Below are 19,199 nucleotides of genomic sequence, written 5' to 3'. Positions count from 1 at the left end.
TTGAGAGGATGACCTGTGAAGGCAGAAGGAAGGTAACTGTGTATGATGATTCAATTGTTGAGCTTGCTGTCAAGAACAAATATTCTCAATGATTATTTAGTAATATTACATGGTAGAGAGTAGAATAATTTTCTATATTAAAAAAACCTCCTGTGGCCTCCAGCTAAAATAAAATCAAAATGTTCTGAATAACTATCAAGAGTATCTATCAATGTTGTATAACCAAGTCTTTCTGTTTTTAAATATTTTGTTGAAATAACATACATTAAACATATAAATATGTTTACCTACGATAACAGCTGAAATTTTGACCACCTACTGAAGTCTTTTAACTTGCTAATAAAGTACATTCTTTCAAGAACCTCATCTCTCATGGGCAGAAAAGTACTGCTTTTTATTAATTAAAAGTAAGAAGAGAAATGCATTTATAGCTTCTTGGTTTGTCACAATCCTACACAGTGATTTAATATATCTATATTATTTTCAATCACTGTAATGGATCAAAATCTGCAATTTATATTTTAAAACATTTATTTGCCTAATACCTACTTCCAATGGTATTCTGAAATTTAAATGTTTTTAAAAATAAAGATGTAGAAATCTAGGGTACATTCCTGACTAGCAAAAAAGAATGAATAAATTTAACAAGAAGTTTATGACTCTAAAATAGTACACTTTCACAGTTCTACCAACTAATGCAAATGAACCATGTCTCGAGTGAATAAACCAAAAGTATCAATGTAAAATAAAAGTAGAAATTAAAAATTATGGTTTCTAGGTTGTAGAATTAAGTCACAACTAGAACTGGTCACTTAACCCATTTTCTTTCTGTCCAACAGAAAACTAGGAAGGTAAGTTCTTACTACTCTTTTTTTTTTTTTAAATATAAGATTTTGAGTGCATACCTTTCTCTTTTTGTTCCAGAGAAGCTTCACACCTCTCCATCTGCTATCTCCTCCCTGTACAGTCACCTCAAATTATTTACTCATTTGAAATTATCTGTTAATACAATCAAATTTAACACAAAGCTATCATCTCAGTTTGTACTTAAACTTTAAAATTGCTGCCTTGATTTCAGACCTGGATAAACTTGCAGATCCTGTCTGAATTTCCTTCCATATATGTGTCGGTTAAATCTAATAACACAAGGCCATGTGCACCCATAGATTCAGTGAACGTGGCTAAAGGAAAGCTACATAAGGGTAAAAAGTTCAAATAAGTTCTCTTACACTCTTGTAATATAGAATCTTTCTACACCAGTGTTACCCACAAATTTTCAGCATGCCTATTTCATAGTTCCTTTGGCTTTTAACTGCTTTAGCTGTAACAACACAAACATTTTTTTGATGCATGATCGCCATCTTTTGGACTTCTACTAACACTACAATTTTCCAAGCCAGGGGGTTGAAATGCTGTCTTCACACAATGTTTCATGCTTGTTCTTCAAGAACGTTCAGAAGCAATAAATTTATCTATACTTATTACCCATTTGAGGTTCAGATATACATTTGTGTCTTACATAACATGGGAATTTATTAAGTATTTGTTATCGAAACAATGTTTTGAAAATATTTTTCCGTTATCGTGGAGTATGCATCATAAAACATGAAAGCCCATATTTCAGGTCTAAGCACAGGTTTCCATGCAAGCGTTCCCATACATGCTGACAGTAGCAGTGAAGCCTCAGCACGTTGTATACTACTGGAATACTCTTCCTTTCTCTGCTCTCTTTTAGCTACAAGATCATTGAAAATAAATTGCCGCAGATCAGGCATTGCAACTTCCAATTTATCTGTGCCTAGGAAAAATAATATTAGTAACTGCATGTTAGCGGAGCATGTCATACAAGTGTGTACTCATCCACAGGAATACACTTCACTTATACACACGTATTTGTCTTTTAGAATCAAATCCTCTGGTCTAGAGAATCAAACGTATAACACGATGTGTTCAGAACAAGCAGTATTGAATGACTATGGGATTGTATAACCTAAGCAAAAAGAAAAGAAATAATACTTTTTAACTCTTTGCCTATGAAAAGTCAGTAAGTACAGAATTGCCCATTTCACCTCTGTCTGCAGGATAGCAGCTCTTTGCTCTTTAGCTGTAAGAGACTCCTTCAGAACTTCAATATGTTGCTTGCTGTCAGAGAACTGATTTGTGAGTGTCTCCAGCTTTGTCTGCAAGGCCAGCAACTCGGTGTCTTTGCGTGACAGCTCCTGTTTCACTTGACCAATCTGAAAAAGAAAGAAAAGACGGGCAAAGTTAAAAATAATTTATACTGCCCTTACAAAAATAACTCAAAATTCACATAACTACCAACAAACAGTATGATGCTCTGAACTTATCCCGTGGAATTGTGAAGCTTTCAGTTATCTTGAATGGAAGGCCAGCAAAAATTTCTGTCATGCGCAAAAGATACAAAGAAAAAGAAGGGGGAGCAACAGTCTTAATTTTTCGAGACAGGTTCTTTTTAACAGTCAGTCTGTTCTTTGTCATCTTTCAAAGGACTGACCAAAACCTTTTAAAAAAAAATTACTTAGCAGGGGTAATTTTTTAATGAAGATGAAGCAGAACCGTACTGAGAATGTACCCTTATCCTGTAGTATCAGAAAAGATGAGATACCTATGGGTCTCTCTCAGAAGCATGATATTTGCTTTGAAAAGTCACACCAGTGAGTTTCCATCCATCCCTCCATCCATCAGTCCAGCCTCATGTTTACAGAGTTGTCAAGACACCTTTACTTTTCCCACTATTTCTGAAACCAGCATTTCAATCTTCTAAGAAATACCTTTTTAATTTATGGAAGCTTCTTAAAGCAGATGCAAATATACATCAAAATAACTGTTTTTGGAATTGCACTTTGTCAAGAGCAATTTCCTAGATTTAATTTAGTGAATTAAATCAGTATGAAGATGCCAATTTATTTTAACAAATGTAGGTTGGATTATCATTTAAAAAGACACTCCATAAGAAATTTTAGAAGTAAAGCACTGAAATTAGATGAAATCTCTCTAAGTGCAATCATCACCCAGGACAATTTTGATGTAAATCTGAAGAAAAAAATTTTTAATTGAAGAGGACAGGGAAGTCTAAAGGTAGACTGATGCCCAAGTTTATAACCAACCTTCTGGTTTGCCTCCAATACATCTCACAGAATAAAACAGCAGTGTTTTATGTATTATATAGCAGAGGTGGACACATCTCTAAAAACTAAACAGTTTTCCCTTTCTTAACTTGAACAATTTTGTGACATTAAAAAAAAAATAATCCTTCAATCCCTAAAGTATGTTCTTCAGTGCTTCAAAACAGAAATTAAAGGACATCACAAACTAAAAGAAATTGTCCAGGTTATCTTCCATTTTGGGGAATGTGTCAAGAACAGAATTAAATTGATATAAGCTATAATTTCTTTTTTAAAATGGGAATAAATGTATGTACTAGTAGAAATAACTGAGAAGAAAAGGTTGGGTAAATGTGGTTTTTATCTTGACAACTGTTTCAATAATGGGCAATTAAAAAAAAGAAAATTCTTTACGGAAGAGTATTAAAATAGCATCAAAAGATGTCATCGAGGACTCCCGTGTTCCAATGTGAAACACCATGCATGAGGAGATAAGGAAGAAGGCGAGCGGAAGGAGGACATGTATCTCAAAAAACCTCACCCAAATGAATTTTTTAAAATGGACTAATAGGAAGGAGAAAAGAAGAAAAAAAATTAATTTATAGAACTATTCAATAGTTTATTGTTCACTTAATTCAAACAGACTAGGTTGGGTTTTTTCATATTTTTACTAAAAGCAAGTATGTCCACAGAATGATTTCACTACCTATTGAAATTAGATACGAAAGTATTGATGTTCACAGCACGATTTCTGCTGTCAGCTACTGGCCAATACAACCAGTTGCACAACACTGCTAGGCACAGCAGAACACCTGGGAAGATATGGCTTTTTTTTCCACTGGTGGTTAAGTTTTCTGGAGTATCTAAACAAAAAAGCCTCCTTAAAAATTTTAGATGAGTCATTTTTTAAACTAGCTGGTAGCCTGAATTATAGTAAAAATTTCTCAAACCAGTTTTGTCTTTCTTTGAAAAGATAAATTCTTTTTTGAGTCAACTCAGAAGTGATGTGTACCCTAAATACTTGTGTTTTGGTAAAGTGCTCTCATCTAAACACAACCACATTTCATAACATTAACATCCCCAAATAGCATCCTAAGATCATTGTCTCTGGAAATGCCCATTTCAGAGCTGTAAGCCCACACTGCCAATGTGCTAAAGCTCTTTAGGAACAATGTAGTGCATACCATTCCGAGTCACGAGGGAAGTTAAGGCAGCATTACATGCTCACATCTCTCTCCTCGGAGAGGCACTATGATCACCTAGCAAATGCACTAATTTCACAGCAAAGAAATAACCTAAATTCATGCTGCTAAAATTAAACAACCAGTTTTAAAAAGTGTTCAGCATCCAGCTTTTGTTATTTTTTGTGGAACAATGTTAAGAGGGTTTAGCACATGTTTTCAAATTATTTTTACTCTACTAGGGAAAGCAAACCTCTCTGAAAGTCTGGCCCCAAAATGGGTGCTGAATACTTCTGAAAACCTGCTTCAATAGAGAAGAATAAGTTACTGCTAAAACAGCTCATACCATTACAAAAAAAACCCAGTAACAAAACAAATAGAGATGTTCAGTTGAAAAGTGATGTTATGGACACCAAAACCATGTGAACAAATAGGCAGCTACAAGGCTGAGCAGGCTGTTAGTTCTACTGTTATATCAAGTTGTAAAGAAGGTAAGAGAAGAAAAGCTACCCCAAAAGCCAGAGAGCTAGCAAGACCCAGTGAATGGCCACTGCACACAAAAGATAAATCTTACTGCAGAGACCTCAGCCTGGAGACCAGCCACTCTTTTTTTCAGGTCCTCCCCTTGAGCCTCTTTGGCACTTAGCTCTTCCTTCAGTTGCTCTACCTGTCACGACATTGTTATGCTTTTAAATATTTATCATTTGTCAGCTCCTAGTTAGTCTGTTTCAATCCAAGTAACTGAAAGTGACAAAGAATTGAACAAAAGGATCAACACTGGTCACTCATTTTCTCTTCCATTCTTCGTTAGGTCTTCTCAAAAGTTTAATGTCTCTGTAATTTCATACAGGCTGCCAGACAAGAATTTGATTATGGAACAAAGATGTACAGTTATGGTTATGTTTATATGCATCAAGTATGGGGCACTTCACCCAACAGTTTTGAAACCAGATTTCATGAGGGAATTAGGACAGGAAAATGGGACATTTTTCAGTTTAAGAGAAAAAAAGTTAATTGTCAAGATACAGCCACAGACGACTATACAATACAATACTGAAAAAATAAATGTGCAGTTACAAAACAATATAGGACAGCAAGATATCAAGACTGGAGCTGGCTACAAGTAATGAGTGAATAGTTATCAAAAAGGAGCACATTTTCTGCAGGAAAATAAATGAGCAGACACAGTAGAAGGACGGGATCCAGAAATTGAGTAGCTGAACAGACCTACAGGCCCACAGAGGGAGAGGAGAAGGGGAAATTGAAGTTTTGCTAACAATGGAAGAAGGAAAAAAGGAAAGAGGAAAGAAGAAAGGATGGAAGGAAGAGGAGCTAAAATAATCTCCCCATTCTTAATTTGAAGGGGCTATCCTTCAATTCCTAGAAGCAATTCGGTGAGATAAAGGGCAAAAGTATAAAAGAACAGATGTGGTTAGCTTGAGGTAAATCAGTGAGCTGGTGTGAGGGAAGTGGAAGAAACGCACACTAATACACGTTTCTACTTTAGGGCTAGTAACACTTCTCCAAGAAACTTTCTCCAGCATTCTTTTTTTGACATACAATTTCAAGCAGGACAAATGCAGTATGTTACAATTGTTCAAGACCTAGTAAAGAAATTTTCAACCTCTGTTCCACGGATTTGTACACTGCTTGTAGGGAGTATGCAAAAGCTAACTAAGAAAAGCAGGGCTGCTCACAATGCACTTAAATTTACTGTACAAGGGCCTGAATCTTCATTAGAAAATGTTAGGGTCCACTAAATGATGGAGAAATACTTCTTTGGAAGAAACAAATAATGAATTGTCTTTTGGCTATAGACCATTCAGTAGTCAGTGTCTATCTTTACACCTGAGGATCAACATGCCTCACTGCTGTATTTGTCCTGTATTCCCAATGGCATAAATTAATGTTGGCACCACCACTTTTGTAGAATCTACTCTTATTCTCACTCCGCTACCAGAAGGAACGTGTAATGGAAAGACTGTTCGCTAAGCTCAGTTTACCTTACTACTGTCATTTGTTTTCTCAATACCTTATTTTTCATGAATTTGGAATGACTACGGTACACCTCCATTTGCTTCATTTCCTCTTCACGTTCCTCTGTGCTCAGAGCTCCATTTGACTTCAACATCTGAATCTCCTCTTCCAAATCCCGGAGGCCACGCTCCATGGATGAAATTTTTGAATCCTGAAAATGATTAGAAGAGACAGAGAAGAATACAGAGCTAGATGATTTGTTAACCTATCATTGGAGTAAAAGAAAAAAAAACCAAAACTTGTTGGATGTGTACCTGTCCTTGAAATTTACTCTTGAAGTTTCTACAGAAATCAGTCTACAGCTCTTTACATAGCATCTGCCTGAGTGCTCAAGTACTCATTTTTCACTTTTTTATACCTTTCAAGGAAAGCAAGAGTTTAGTACTGAAAGAAAACATGGCTAGGAGCAGGGACACAGTATATGATGAATAAATAAAGGAACATGAAAAAAGGTTGCTTTTTAACGCAAAGCCAGCATAAAACAGAGAAATTTAATTCTAATTGAATAACCAGCAAAATATGACTGCAAGAATGGCAAAAAAAATGGGTTTATACTACTAGTAATTTAAGCGAGATCATAACTGGAGTACTTAAAAAGCACCATAAGCAAGGAAAAGATGCAACAATCTAGCTTTGAGCGGATAAAGCAGTAGCGGATCCTTCAAGTGGTCCGGCTTATATATACAACATATAAACATCTCTATGGTTAAAAATATACTTCTGGAAAAATAAAATTAAAAAAAAAAATCAATCTGCCATTATCCTCATAGTTTTACAGGACAATCAGAGGTTTTCGATCTACTTGGTTTATGTTTCTTTAGAAGTCTTATGTGTTAGGAACAGCAAGAACAGGTTCATATAGCACACAGAACTTCATGAATACTCATGAACACAGGTATGTATTTATTAATTGTAACCTCTTAAAGCAGACTATTAGTTTAATTCCATTTCTCCAAATTATTTCGTCTTTCCTGAATAGAGGTAGGAATTGAAACTAACCTCCATTCTTTCATAGACAAATCCTTCATAATTTTTTTTGCCTGATAAACAAAGCACAGCTGAAAAAAAACCATGGAAGGTGTTCAAATATAGGTTTTCATTCATAAGAAAATTTTTCTAAAGGACCATTATGAATACCTACTAGTCAGATCTCCTGCTTCATTTCTGATGCTTCACTTAAAATCAGTAAAGCAGACTTTTGCAACTAAAAAATTAGAGAGGTAGTAAGGTGAAATGATATGTTGTAATTTACAAAGGTATTTAGTTTCAGTGCTCACATCATTTCCCAGAAATACCAGTGTTTCTCTTTTGATAGTAAAGACGGCTTATTGTTACCAGATGGTCAATTAGTTTTCATTACTATGGACCACAAAGATGACTAATAAAAGAAACACGATAAATTAAAGACTCCAGAGTAGAAAGATGGGAAATTATGAAGGAAAACATTGAAACGGCATGGAAAGAGTTGGCAGGGAAAAAAGGAAGGAAAATAAAAGAAAAAGGGACCAATAAAGAAGGAGAGAGAAAGGAGCATATGAAAATGGAAGAGAATTGCTTTCAAAGATAGTTTCTAATGTTTTAACTGTATTTGTCCAAACCCTGTCTGACATACTTTATGGACCATACAATATGAAATATGATTGCATAAAGCAGTGTAAGCCACATATTCCACTTGTGGCTCCTGAGCTCTTGGCAAATTGCCATTGTTCCATTAGACACTTGAGTTAATGGTTTAAGAATTCAATCACAAATGCGTCTAGGAAAGTTAGGTTTATGATGACATATACACATCTTTCTAACTATATGTCCCATTCTTTAAGTGAGTTCTGACTTTACAACTTGCTACCTTTGTTGACATACAGAATGCAAAGGAGTATTTCAAATGTGAATACTATAAAAAGAAAATAACCGATATAATAATAAAATCCTACTAATCCATCATTCCCATCCTTGTAATATAATGGACTCTTGGTTAACTGAAAGAAAACTGTATATGCTGCTGCAGGCAGACAGACGGCAGACTTCTATTGTGTCATGAAGTAGCTCCATCTCTGCACTGATCAATAATAAAAATATAATAATAATAAATAATTAAATTGTATAAAATAAATAGTTATTTTAAATTAGAAGACTGACAGAAGTATACAGTATTTGGTAGAGTCACCCTTCATATGAAAGAGAACATTTTCCAGAGAACAAACTCTACTGCTGCCTATAAGCATCATTTACCTTCATCTCAATAACAGTTTGCAAAGCCTTTGTCTTGGCAGTGTCAGGAGCATTTTCAAATCGACGATGGATCTCCTGTACCAGCAGAAAAGAAAGCAAGAGTTAGCCCAATGGCATTCTGTCCCACTTATCAAGTACAAACAAAATTACTGCAAGATTCTCTTTCTAATACATAGCATAATTCAATGCTGCTTTCTGATGTTACCTGTTCATATATTTTGCTTTCGTTTCTCATATCAAAGAAAGGATAGGCAAAGGTTCATTCAACAGAAACACAGCCTCAGTCAAAAAGGCACACCAGAAACTGTATCTTGGACTACCTACTTACTCAAAATAAACTGTTGAAATGACAGCTGAGTCTACTAAAATCCCCTATCATCTGCCTGCTACGCTAATCTAAATTATTACTAGTTTCTCATGGAAGACATAGACATAATTTATTTGACTAGATGCTTACTGAAAACAATAATGCTGTGGTTTATTTTTTCAACAAGCTAGAGGGTGCAGCTGTGTTGATAACTCTCCTTTTCCAACTTTTTTACCCCAGAGTAGCAACGTTTAATCATGCATGATGAAAATCTTTCTCCACTGGGCCTCAAACGTGGCTGAAAGTATGGATGGATGTAACACGACCGGATAGCACATTGCTCTAGAAGGTCAGAGTATGCAGACAGGAGGACACAAAAGTCCGTGTGATATTTCTGTTGATATGAATTCACAGAACTAGCATGCTTCAGATGGCTCGCTATGGAATAAAATGATAGAAAGCTGAAACAACTTATTCTACCATGTAAAGTAGTTAGGGGTTTCAAACCAACAAGTGGGAATACAGGAGAAACAATATGTTTCTCCTATATAAGTGGAATATCTATTCCACTTTTTCATTATTTGTCTTAAAATAATATTGTCCTAATGTTAAATGAAGGAATGTGAATACTGTTAGAATGTTAATATTATATGACATAAAAACCAAACCAACAACAACAAAAAACCAAAACACCCCCCAAAAAAACCAAAACCCTGAAAAAAACCCCCAAGAAACCCCTTCTAAATATATTTGTTTCTCCCATAGCCAACAGAAAACTTGAGAACCTCTGGTCATGTATCACCATATAAGCCAAAGTGGAGTAATACCATTATTATTCTTCTAGTTACCTGTACCTGCATTCAGATAACGGATTTACTCAAACCTAAACAGTGTAGCCAGACTTCTTTTTGCCCAAGATCTCCTGTATCTGCCTGTAATGTACAAGTCCAAAGAAAGGTCAACGTGCGTTCCTCTCTTATTCTTCTCAACTGATGGCCAAAGCACAGCACAATCAGTAATTCTTCATCACCAGCCTTCTACGTTGTTGGTCTCTAGCAATCTTCCACTTTTCCATATGCCTACATTGTAAGGGGCATGCTTCTTTTTGTCTACAGTCAAACAGATATGTCTTCGACCTGTTCAAAAATCAATGAAGCAGACACTCTATCTTGAATATGCTGATGTTAAATCTAAGGAGGGGGAACATACTACACCGAGATGCTTTTTCCAGGGGGGTGATCATAGGGCCATCTAAAGACTGCAGGCATTATCTCTGGGATCACCTCCTTAGCTTTTCCAAAGCAGACAGCCCAACCAACTGAAACTTTTTCTACCATGTCCTGTGCCCACCCTTAGAAGAAGAAAAAAGAAGCCATCAGCACACAGGGTATCATCAGTACAAGCTGGACCAACCACCTCATGTCATTATTACCCACTCCATCCTCAGCACTGATCTTAAGACATATCAGTGAAACTACTTTTGCAGTCTGTCTCCACTACTTACTATCCTAGTTGCCACTTCTTCAGAGGTAATATTTTAGAGATTCTTTTGGTTATGCTGCTATACATAATGTTAGAAAAGAAGCTCATCATGAGGTTGAATTTACTTTAAAAAAGTCATTACAGCTAAGCATAGGACAGTCTGCCATATACTCTGCCTATAAGAAACTCAGAGCTTATCTTACTATCCTCAATCAAGGATCAGAGACAAAAATCATAGTGCTACATATTGCCTTAACAATAATAAGCTATGATGAGATTCTAACACTCAAGCCCAGCCTGAACTTCTGGAAATATGACGGGGAGCAGATCCAACACCCTCTACCTGTTTCTCAGTGCTTTTACCAGTACCTGTCATGAAAAACATGACTCTTCTGTGTCCTCGGTCTTCTTTCACAGGGAATGATCTCAGCTACCTTCCTTAAGGTAGCTGTGGTATATTTTCCCCTACTTCCATCTCAGCCACCTCTAATGTGTTGATTCAAGAATTGCACTGCAATTCCAAGAAATTGTGGCTGTCAGTCCTTCTCATGAGATCTGGATAGAGCAAGTTTCTGTCTTGCCACCAGCACAATGTTGTTACAGACACCTTTTCAATATCTTAGAATTTATGACGCTGTAGCTAGACTGAAGCCTTCAGAGATTTCCAAAGGATGCTTTTGTACAGGTCGAGTGATAGAAGCGTCTTCCTCCTGAAAAATTTCCACACCTGAAGTTTGCAGAGGGGACACTGGGGACTCCATTCATGCATTCAACAAGCAGCATGTTGCTGGAGAGGCACCTAGATACGTTACTGCTCTGGAACAGCAGGCCTGTATCTATTCGGCTGAAGTGAGCAGTACACAAATATCTGAATAAGAAACATGACTTTTGACTATCCCTCTGGAGAGGCTCATACATGCCCCACACCCTCCAGTCCCTTCTCAGAATTCTTAAGTCTTTTCCTGCAATGCCCAGGCTAAGAAGAACCAAGAGTTAAGGCACACACCATCCTTTTTGTAAATTCACATGTGGCAAATTAAGTGAAGTGGTATTTGAGAACACTCATTGTAGCACACATCCTATACTGCTGTAATACCAAACTATTCTGTAATCTCTGCTTGGCTATGAGAGTATCTACTAAGAATATACATATAAACAACACAACTTCAAGAATGTCATTTAACTGCTTTGAGAAGAAACTAGTAAAAACAGTCCACAGTTGAAGATAGCCCAGTCACATCTTGGTGGCATGCTCAAATTCATGTCCACTTAAAAAGAAGTTATATGGGATGAGAAGAAAAAAGGGTTTGAATCCCCCAAATTTCAGAATTAAAAAGAAGTTCCTTTTTCTAACTTCAAAACTCAGGTATGGGAAGAAGGGAATAATTCTGAAGATTACTGTTTAAGCTTAAAAAGGTAAAGAAAGATCCAAGAGTGAAAAGTATCCTATTCTGAATTGCATGATCTTTCGTGAACCGTAGAAAGTTAAATCTCCAGCTTTTCCTGTCACATCAGTTGTACAACCATGCAAAGACTGCTATAGTAGAATAAAATGAAACAGCTTTGTAACAGAAATTAAAACAAATCTTGTTTTGAGAAAACAAAGAAGGTAAAAAAATGTGCCAAAAGTCTATTATGAACAATGTATTATTTCTATTTTAGTAGTGCAATTACATACTAGATAACTTCTGCTTGTGTAGAGACATAGTCTCTGACCTAAGAACACGAAAGCAACTACTACTATGGAAATGGAATAGATGGGATATCCAGTAAGAGAACTGCATGACACTAAAGGGATGCTGACACAACAGCATCTGCTTTTTATATTGCACAGCGTCTTCCCAAATAGAAAATTCTTGTAAGGTTTTTCTTTAGAAATGCCTGTACCTCCACTGTTTGAAGTGACGCTCTGCACTTTGGCAAAGGAAATGTCCTACTTCTGTCATCTTAAGTAATTCCACTGCAATTTGGATGACATAACCTGCTGAAAAACAACACCTCCCACCTCTTGACTGCATAGTAAGGACTTAATTTTGGCAACATGCCTACAATTCTAAAGAGCCTGAAAACGGGGCTACAGGCAGACTGAACCTCCCTAGAACACAGATTTAAGTGTGGCTGCTGAAGGACACAGCAGTGCATAGATATCCATCTTAATTGTGAAATGCAGGTTATGTACTTATCTTTCAGTGGCAGAATGGAGAAATACTAATATCTTTCTGATGTATTCAGATTATGTTGTGGACACACACCACATAGATGATTGAAAATGAATATTTTCATCTTCAAAACAGGACTTTGCACAATAATTAAAAGCATAGGACCACACACAGTTATTGGGATCAGAAAAATACAAAACTAATCCTTTATTCCTGACAAGTTATCCATTCCGATAAAGTAATAAAGCATTATTCCTTTGTTCTGCTTTCACACATAAAGAACTTTCACACGTAACTGATATTGCTCCATAACAGATTAGTAAAATTGAATGCAGCCTAAATTCTTATAACAAGGGGTGGCTCTTATATATACATTTTATGTTTTAAATGTTTTTATATATTCAGTGATTTCTTTATTTTAAAAAAGATCACAAAAAGGGGAAAAACCTACTTGTTCCCAAGTTAGGTGCAACATGCATGCTTTTCACTGTTAATTATTACTACTATTAAAACTATGCACCTTTTTTTTTTTTCAGTTTAGGCAGTAGGAACTTCTATGACATGAAACAGATGTGTTATTTTTCACCCTGATTTTTCAACTTTCTAAGAACTATCAAGCTACCAACCTCTGAACTAAGGAAAGATGAAAATAGTTTTATATGTCTGAACATTTTTAACTGTCATTCTTTTATAAAATGACATACAAGATATTCCAAACTACAATAGTATTTAAAAAGCAAAATGAATAAAGAATAATTTATGCATGCTCTCAAGTTGCAACAGGCCATTTTGTCAAATTTTAATCTGAAAAAGCTCTCTATGTTTTAAAACTGCTTCTAGACCAATCAAGTTACCCTAGTAAAGACATAACCATGTAAATTATCTTGATTTAAATCACTTCTCCCTGCTATCTTCTTCAAAAAGTTGAAAGAATGAAGCAGCAACAGAAAAAGCAGGAACTTAATATTTTTTAACTCATCAGAAAATGTCCCCTAGTATGATAGGAGTAAGAGTTCCAGTTACTGAATCTCTCTACTTCAGCAAACCAAAAAGTCTCTCTAAAAGTGTGTCTTATTTATGTTGCAAAATCTTGGAACAGGACAAAAGCGTGCTTTGAGATAACTCTAATTGCTCCAATTAAAATCTCTAAATCTTCCTCTGAGCCTAGAGCAGAAAAGGGTAAGAATTTTAACACACACATGGAAAAAGAACTTCTTTGCAAAAGTTGTCATAGTTAATTAAAATCTTGTCAGATAAGGCAGACAATCTTTCTCTTAATTGGGCACTGTTCAGCAGTGCTCTGATGGTATGTTTAGATGGCACATCCATCCTTTCTCACTGAGCTCCTTGCTGCTGCTGTTTGGCCATCACAGTATCGAGTTCGATAAGCTAAAACTAAGTCAAGTATACGTACATTATAGCCTAGTGTGCCTGCTCGCTGCTCTGACAGACATCTACCCTAAGTGGAGACATAATAAAGAGTGCTCACAGAAATTTAGTGTTACTTCCTAGAATAAAGTGAACACTGTTCAATTCAAAACAGCTATACACAGTTCTTGTAATAAGGCCATACTAGATAACTGTAACACAGTTCACAAACAGAACTTTGTGGGGTTGCCATTTCAACAAACACTGAAGATGAAAAGAAATAATAGCTTTTTCTGCCATAGCCTCTTTCCTTAAGTTCATTGTAAATGAGTGCCCTTATGAATGACCCATTTCAGTGACTGCTTTACATACAAAGCCAGTCTTTATTTGTTAAGCACTACCATCCCTAACTCCTTAATTCAGCCTTGCACACAGTTGTATTCAAAAATCCATCTTGTCTGAATGGCCCCAATTATTAAAAAAAGAAAAAAATCAAAACCATAATTTACTACCAAATCCAGTTTTTGTGACACACAGTGCAAAGCTATTGTTGATTCTTTCCTTGTTCCACACCACTGAAACATGCAAACCTTGAACCTAGAACTGACTCCTGAAGAAACCTTCTAAGATAAAGAGCCTTCTTTCTGTTTCTGAATAAAAGGCTGTAGTCAGCCATCTGTCCCAGACCTGGATTCACAGTTCAGAGAATAACTGTTTAATTTTTGTCTATCAAATCAAATGGCTGTTTCATTCTTTATGATGACCTATGTTGCCATTCTATTACACTGATATTTCAATTAACACCTCAGCCCTCCTTCAATACATGCTTAGCCTCAAAGTTTGAGCCAACCACTCTTTTCCCAAGAGAATGGTATAGCTACAAGACTCTAACTTAAAGGGAGACTTGGTTTTGACCTCTTGCTGAAGGTATTGTCAACAGCCACATACACCCTCTCACAAGGCACTTGCAGGACTTACATATCCTTCATGATAAATACGCAAACTGTTACGAAGGAAGAACTAGCACTATGCATGACTTCTGTGTATTTTCAGGAAAAGCCAATGGTTAGGGCCATGTATATTATCAGGACTCTGAACATAGGTTATACGCGGCATGATGGGACTGATGGCTTCAAATGGTATCAGGTAGATACCAATAAGCACACTGGCCATTGAAAATAAGAGAGTACATTTGGGAACTTACCCTCGTACACCCTCTTTAGTTCTTAGGATTTGAGATATCAAAGGATATCCCTACCTGAGCACGAGAAATACAGTAAAATGTCAGTATATCCTGGAGACTCCAATTAGTATATGTCATAGCACTGCTGTGAACAAAGATGTAGTTGGCTTGCAGAGTATGTACGTCCAGTAGCAACCCAGAGACAAACAGGTCATCAGATTATCTACTGTTGTAAAAGTCTGTGCTGATATCCCTTGTGAAGGAGTAAGATGGGACAACACTGCCAAAGTTGGTTGGCAAATACCTGACAATAGTACACAACAAGCAGCTTCTTTTTGTTCTTCCTCGATAGAACCAATACAGATAGCTTTGTTTTATCCTTTCTTCTAGGCAGATGAGAAATTTGGCCTAAACTTTTTTCTCCAAAAACTCTCAAAGAAGTTACCACTTTATTGACTGTGATGCTAGAAGTGTATGATTTCAGTTTTTTCTTCAGATATATATTCCTAAACACAGAGGGTAACAAACAATTCAAAAGAGAATGGTTTAACCAAGTTGGTGTAATGATGTTGGACTGTCCTTAGGAATCAGTTTGCCCAAAGTACTCCAAGTATCTAGAACACCAGATGTGGATACAATCACATCATATTCTGCCATAAGTTGCACAGATATTTGGTGTATCTAATAATCTGTGTAGCTGAGAAAAACATATTTCTACTCTGTGCATCTAGCATTTTGGGTGGGGGTGCAGGGAGATCGTCAAAAAGAGCACAGCAAGCTTCTTTATCTTTAGAGCTATGGCTGTCACTGCCATCACTGATAATTCTGCAACAGGTGAGTCTGGAACAATGAGGTAGCAGTTAATGTAACTTGGGAGCTATTCTGGAAGCTGCAGTCCAGCTGCTGGATTTCATCAAGTATTTCTTGCTGGTATGATAATAATTTTGTTTCTGAAAGTTAAGGCTAGAATACCAACAATAATATGAATAATTTTCACTAAGACTTAAGAAGGGGTATTCAAAATAGCAGCCCTCTTTTTATAAGCTATGAAGCTTAAGCTTGTTTTCTCGGGTAGAGGAATGTGATGCAGCCACATCATCATCTGCTGAAGTCAAGGCATCCAGATCCATGTCTGTGCTCATATGTTCAATGAGACATATGATTTTTCATTATTTTGTGTTAAAGACAGACTGCCTTCTGTATCAGTTGTTGCCAAATACATCCTATGCTGGATCTTTCCTACGGACTTGTATGGGAAGATTGCTTGAGTTCCCCTGAATTCAGGACACTTGGGAAAAGCCCAAAAGTCAAACTGCTTATGGAAATGCCTCCCACTGTCTTCAGGAGAATCCATTTCATATCCTGGATATGGGACACTGAGACAGTGCTCTGGGACATGATCAAAGATATTGCATATCTTCCATATGAGGAACAATTAAGTATCATTGGACCTTTCAGCCTGGAAAAAGAGAGAACTTGGAAGGGATATGACGAATCTAAAATTGTGAGTGGCACAGAGTCTTGGTAGCGATCTCCTGCTCATTCACCAGTGTAAGAGCAAGAGGCTGTCAATGATGCTACTGGGAGACAGCTTCAAACTCAAAAGAAATTAGGTAGGCTTTTCCTGCAACAAAGAACAGGCCTGGAGAACCACTTACCAAATGACACTACAGCTTCAAAAGTTTACATAGGCTCAAGAAGACACCGACCATGTAGTCAGAATTGCAAAACCATGGAAGATACTAAACTGACAAGTCACAAAAAGTTCAACAAAACCTTCACCTGTAAATAGGTGGAAGATGGGACAGCGTTACAAGGAAGTGTCATGTTTGCTCTGTTCTTACCCTTTCCTGGGTGTCTGTATAAGGCCACTGTATGAAACAGAATGCTTGGGATCATTGACCTGAACCAGTACAGTTATTCCTTGGTTATGATCTTATCAGAACCACAAGTCTGGGCTCTCTAAGAATTTCCTTTCCTTAGGAAATTAGTGCAATCTTCAGTGCAATCTTCAGTACAATCCCAGTAATAGCGATAGCTGAAGAAATCAATGAATTCACATTTAATTTTCAAGGTCAGACTGCTGGCCACTGCACCTGCACTGCCTAAGAAACCACCTGATGACCTTGAGTCTCAACATCATGCTTTGAATTAAATGTAGGCTTCAAAGTTGAAAAATGAAGGGATACCTTTTTGCTTCAAGATGCAGATCTTTATTACTATTCCCAGCAAAGATTTTTACTGGAAGCCTAACACACTCGTAAAGTCAGAAACAGTACTAGCGGATTCTGACATCTCAGAACCTGCTTTAGCTAAGATGGTCAAAACTGCTATTCGAGTTTCTCAGCTTTTCTAATGTGTTAGAACATCAAGTATAAATGCTGACCTCCCAAGCACATGCAAATCCCTGCGAGATACTTATGCTTCCTTTAACAGCAATATTTAAAGAAGAGTTTAGCATGCCTTTCCAGATACTGGGAATGCTGGATATAGAACCACCAAGAAAGTAGATTGATTTCTGCAAGGCAGCTCAAAAATTCCATCATTAGTATCTGGGGTAGCAAAGGGCTAAAATAATCTAAAACTATGGAAATACAGATAAACACATAATAGAAGATAAGCTGAGGAGGTTGACACAGGCGCATCTAAGAGGTTCTGCACCAAGACAACTTCCAAGTGTGGAACAGCGACAGCAACTCTGAAGCAGATCCTGCAGAGCAGAGCAACTTGGTGCTCAGGAAGCCGGATGCTGTCAGCTACAGTTCAGCAACATCCCTGATTTTCTCCAGCCTCTTGGAACCCCAAGCATGAGACCTGAGTTTCATGCAGGCAAGCCTGAGTTCAGTTAGCTCAGTCTAGCTCAGAGCTCAAGGACAACCCTTCCTGATGTGGCCCAGTTCCATAAGGAGATAGTTTGGCATCTCTGCCCATGGCACCATGTTTCCAAGGCTACTAGGGTACTCAGCTTCAAGGCTGGATCTCACACCATGTCAATGGCTCGAGCTACAAATTATAGTATGCCCAGCTTTCCCTTCTCGATACATTAGAGCTGGGTGAGCAGCAAGGATTAATTAATTTTTAAATGATAGATAAACAGCATTTGCACGTTCAAAGTCAGTAAGTCATCTCTACCTTCTCCAGGAAATCTTTTACCATAAAGGCTAGGATTTAAATGATTAATGATTTCCAGATATGTGTGAATGAAACAAGAATTATTATCTCTCAACCTCTACTCATCAGTAGCAGAAACAAAAGTAACTACATTCCTAAAAAACTACCCAGCTCCTGCCAGCTTTTCATTTATGTTGCTGGACTTAAAGCAGAAACAAATGGAAGCCATTTGGGGCTCTTCCTGAAATAGATATAAGAATTGGAACAGAATTATCATTGGTTGCTAAATAAAGGAAAAACTGTAGTGTAGAAACTCTGGAATCATATTATCTTCACTCCAGACACTCAAGAGATTACTGCTCTAAAAAAATAAATCTGGCCTAAATGTGGCTCAGAAATGCAATGGGCTCTAGCTTTCTTATATAAATGCTTGCAACAGCACAAGTATGACGGGTCAGGCCATGGAAAACATACAAATAAGAGGTATTAAGAAGTATTTATTTGCTGCAGACACTCATCTCAAAAACCGCTGTGCCAGACCTTGCCTCTCTGGTGTCTTAGAGAGGGGCTTAAATCTTGTGTATGTGTCAGGCTTTCACAGAAATGCTGAACCACAAAGTAGACATGCAACACCCAGAACAGGTCATTGGATTCACACACACATTACACATACCTGTACAGCTATCAATTAACGCATTCAAACTACAGAGATACGTAAAATAATCTTTACAGAAAATCTTATCATTAGTGAATACACACACATACATACATACCTGTGTACGTACATAACACATGCTGATTTACCTGCCTTTTAGAAGTTAATATAACACTTTCAGAGGCTGGTTGACAAGAGGAAAATGCATTTAACAATGTCAAGAAATTTAATGACACTGGCTACAGAACAACTCATTTATTTTCCTTTATTTTTCTAAGACACTTATATGTAGCCTATATTTTATTATAATTAGTTTAGGATGATTAATAGCGAAGAATGCCTGCCATTGTACTACTCCAAGG

General features: G+C 36.8%; 1 protein-coding gene across 7 annotated transcripts in view; it reads right to left on the bottom strand.

Moving 5' to 3' along the window:
- The window catches only part of ERC1 (ELKS/RAB6-interacting/CAST family member 1), a 304,598-nt gene that overhangs the window by 222,110 nt on the left and 63,289 nt on the right, over positions 1–19,199 (bottom strand). For 5 of the 7 annotated variants that reach the window (XM_064458288.1, XM_064458330.1, XM_064458321.1 and 2 more), the window contains exons 4-7: positions 8,573–8,647; positions 6,339–6,494; positions 4,890–4,973; positions 2,070–2,237 (exon numbers count right to left, since the gene is read on the bottom strand). In XM_064458288.1, coding sequence (XP_064314358.1) covers positions 2,070–2,237; positions 4,890–4,973; positions 6,339–6,494; positions 8,573–8,647 — 483 coding nt within the window. The remainder of the gene's footprint in view (positions 1–2,069; positions 2,238–4,889; positions 4,974–6,338; positions 6,495–8,572; positions 8,648–19,199) is intronic. The other 2 variants (XM_064458316.1, XM_064458338.1) reach the window with 1 other exon arrangement.

Source organism: Phalacrocorax carbo, chromosome 1 (genome assembly GCF_963921805.1).
Source record: "Phalacrocorax carbo chromosome 1, bPhaCar2.1, whole genome shotgun sequence".
NCBI lineage: Eukaryota > Metazoa > Chordata > Aves > Suliformes > Phalacrocoracidae > Phalacrocorax > Phalacrocorax carbo.
Note: the sequence above shows the minus strand (reverse complement) of the source record. Positions and strands in the feature narration are given on the sequence as shown.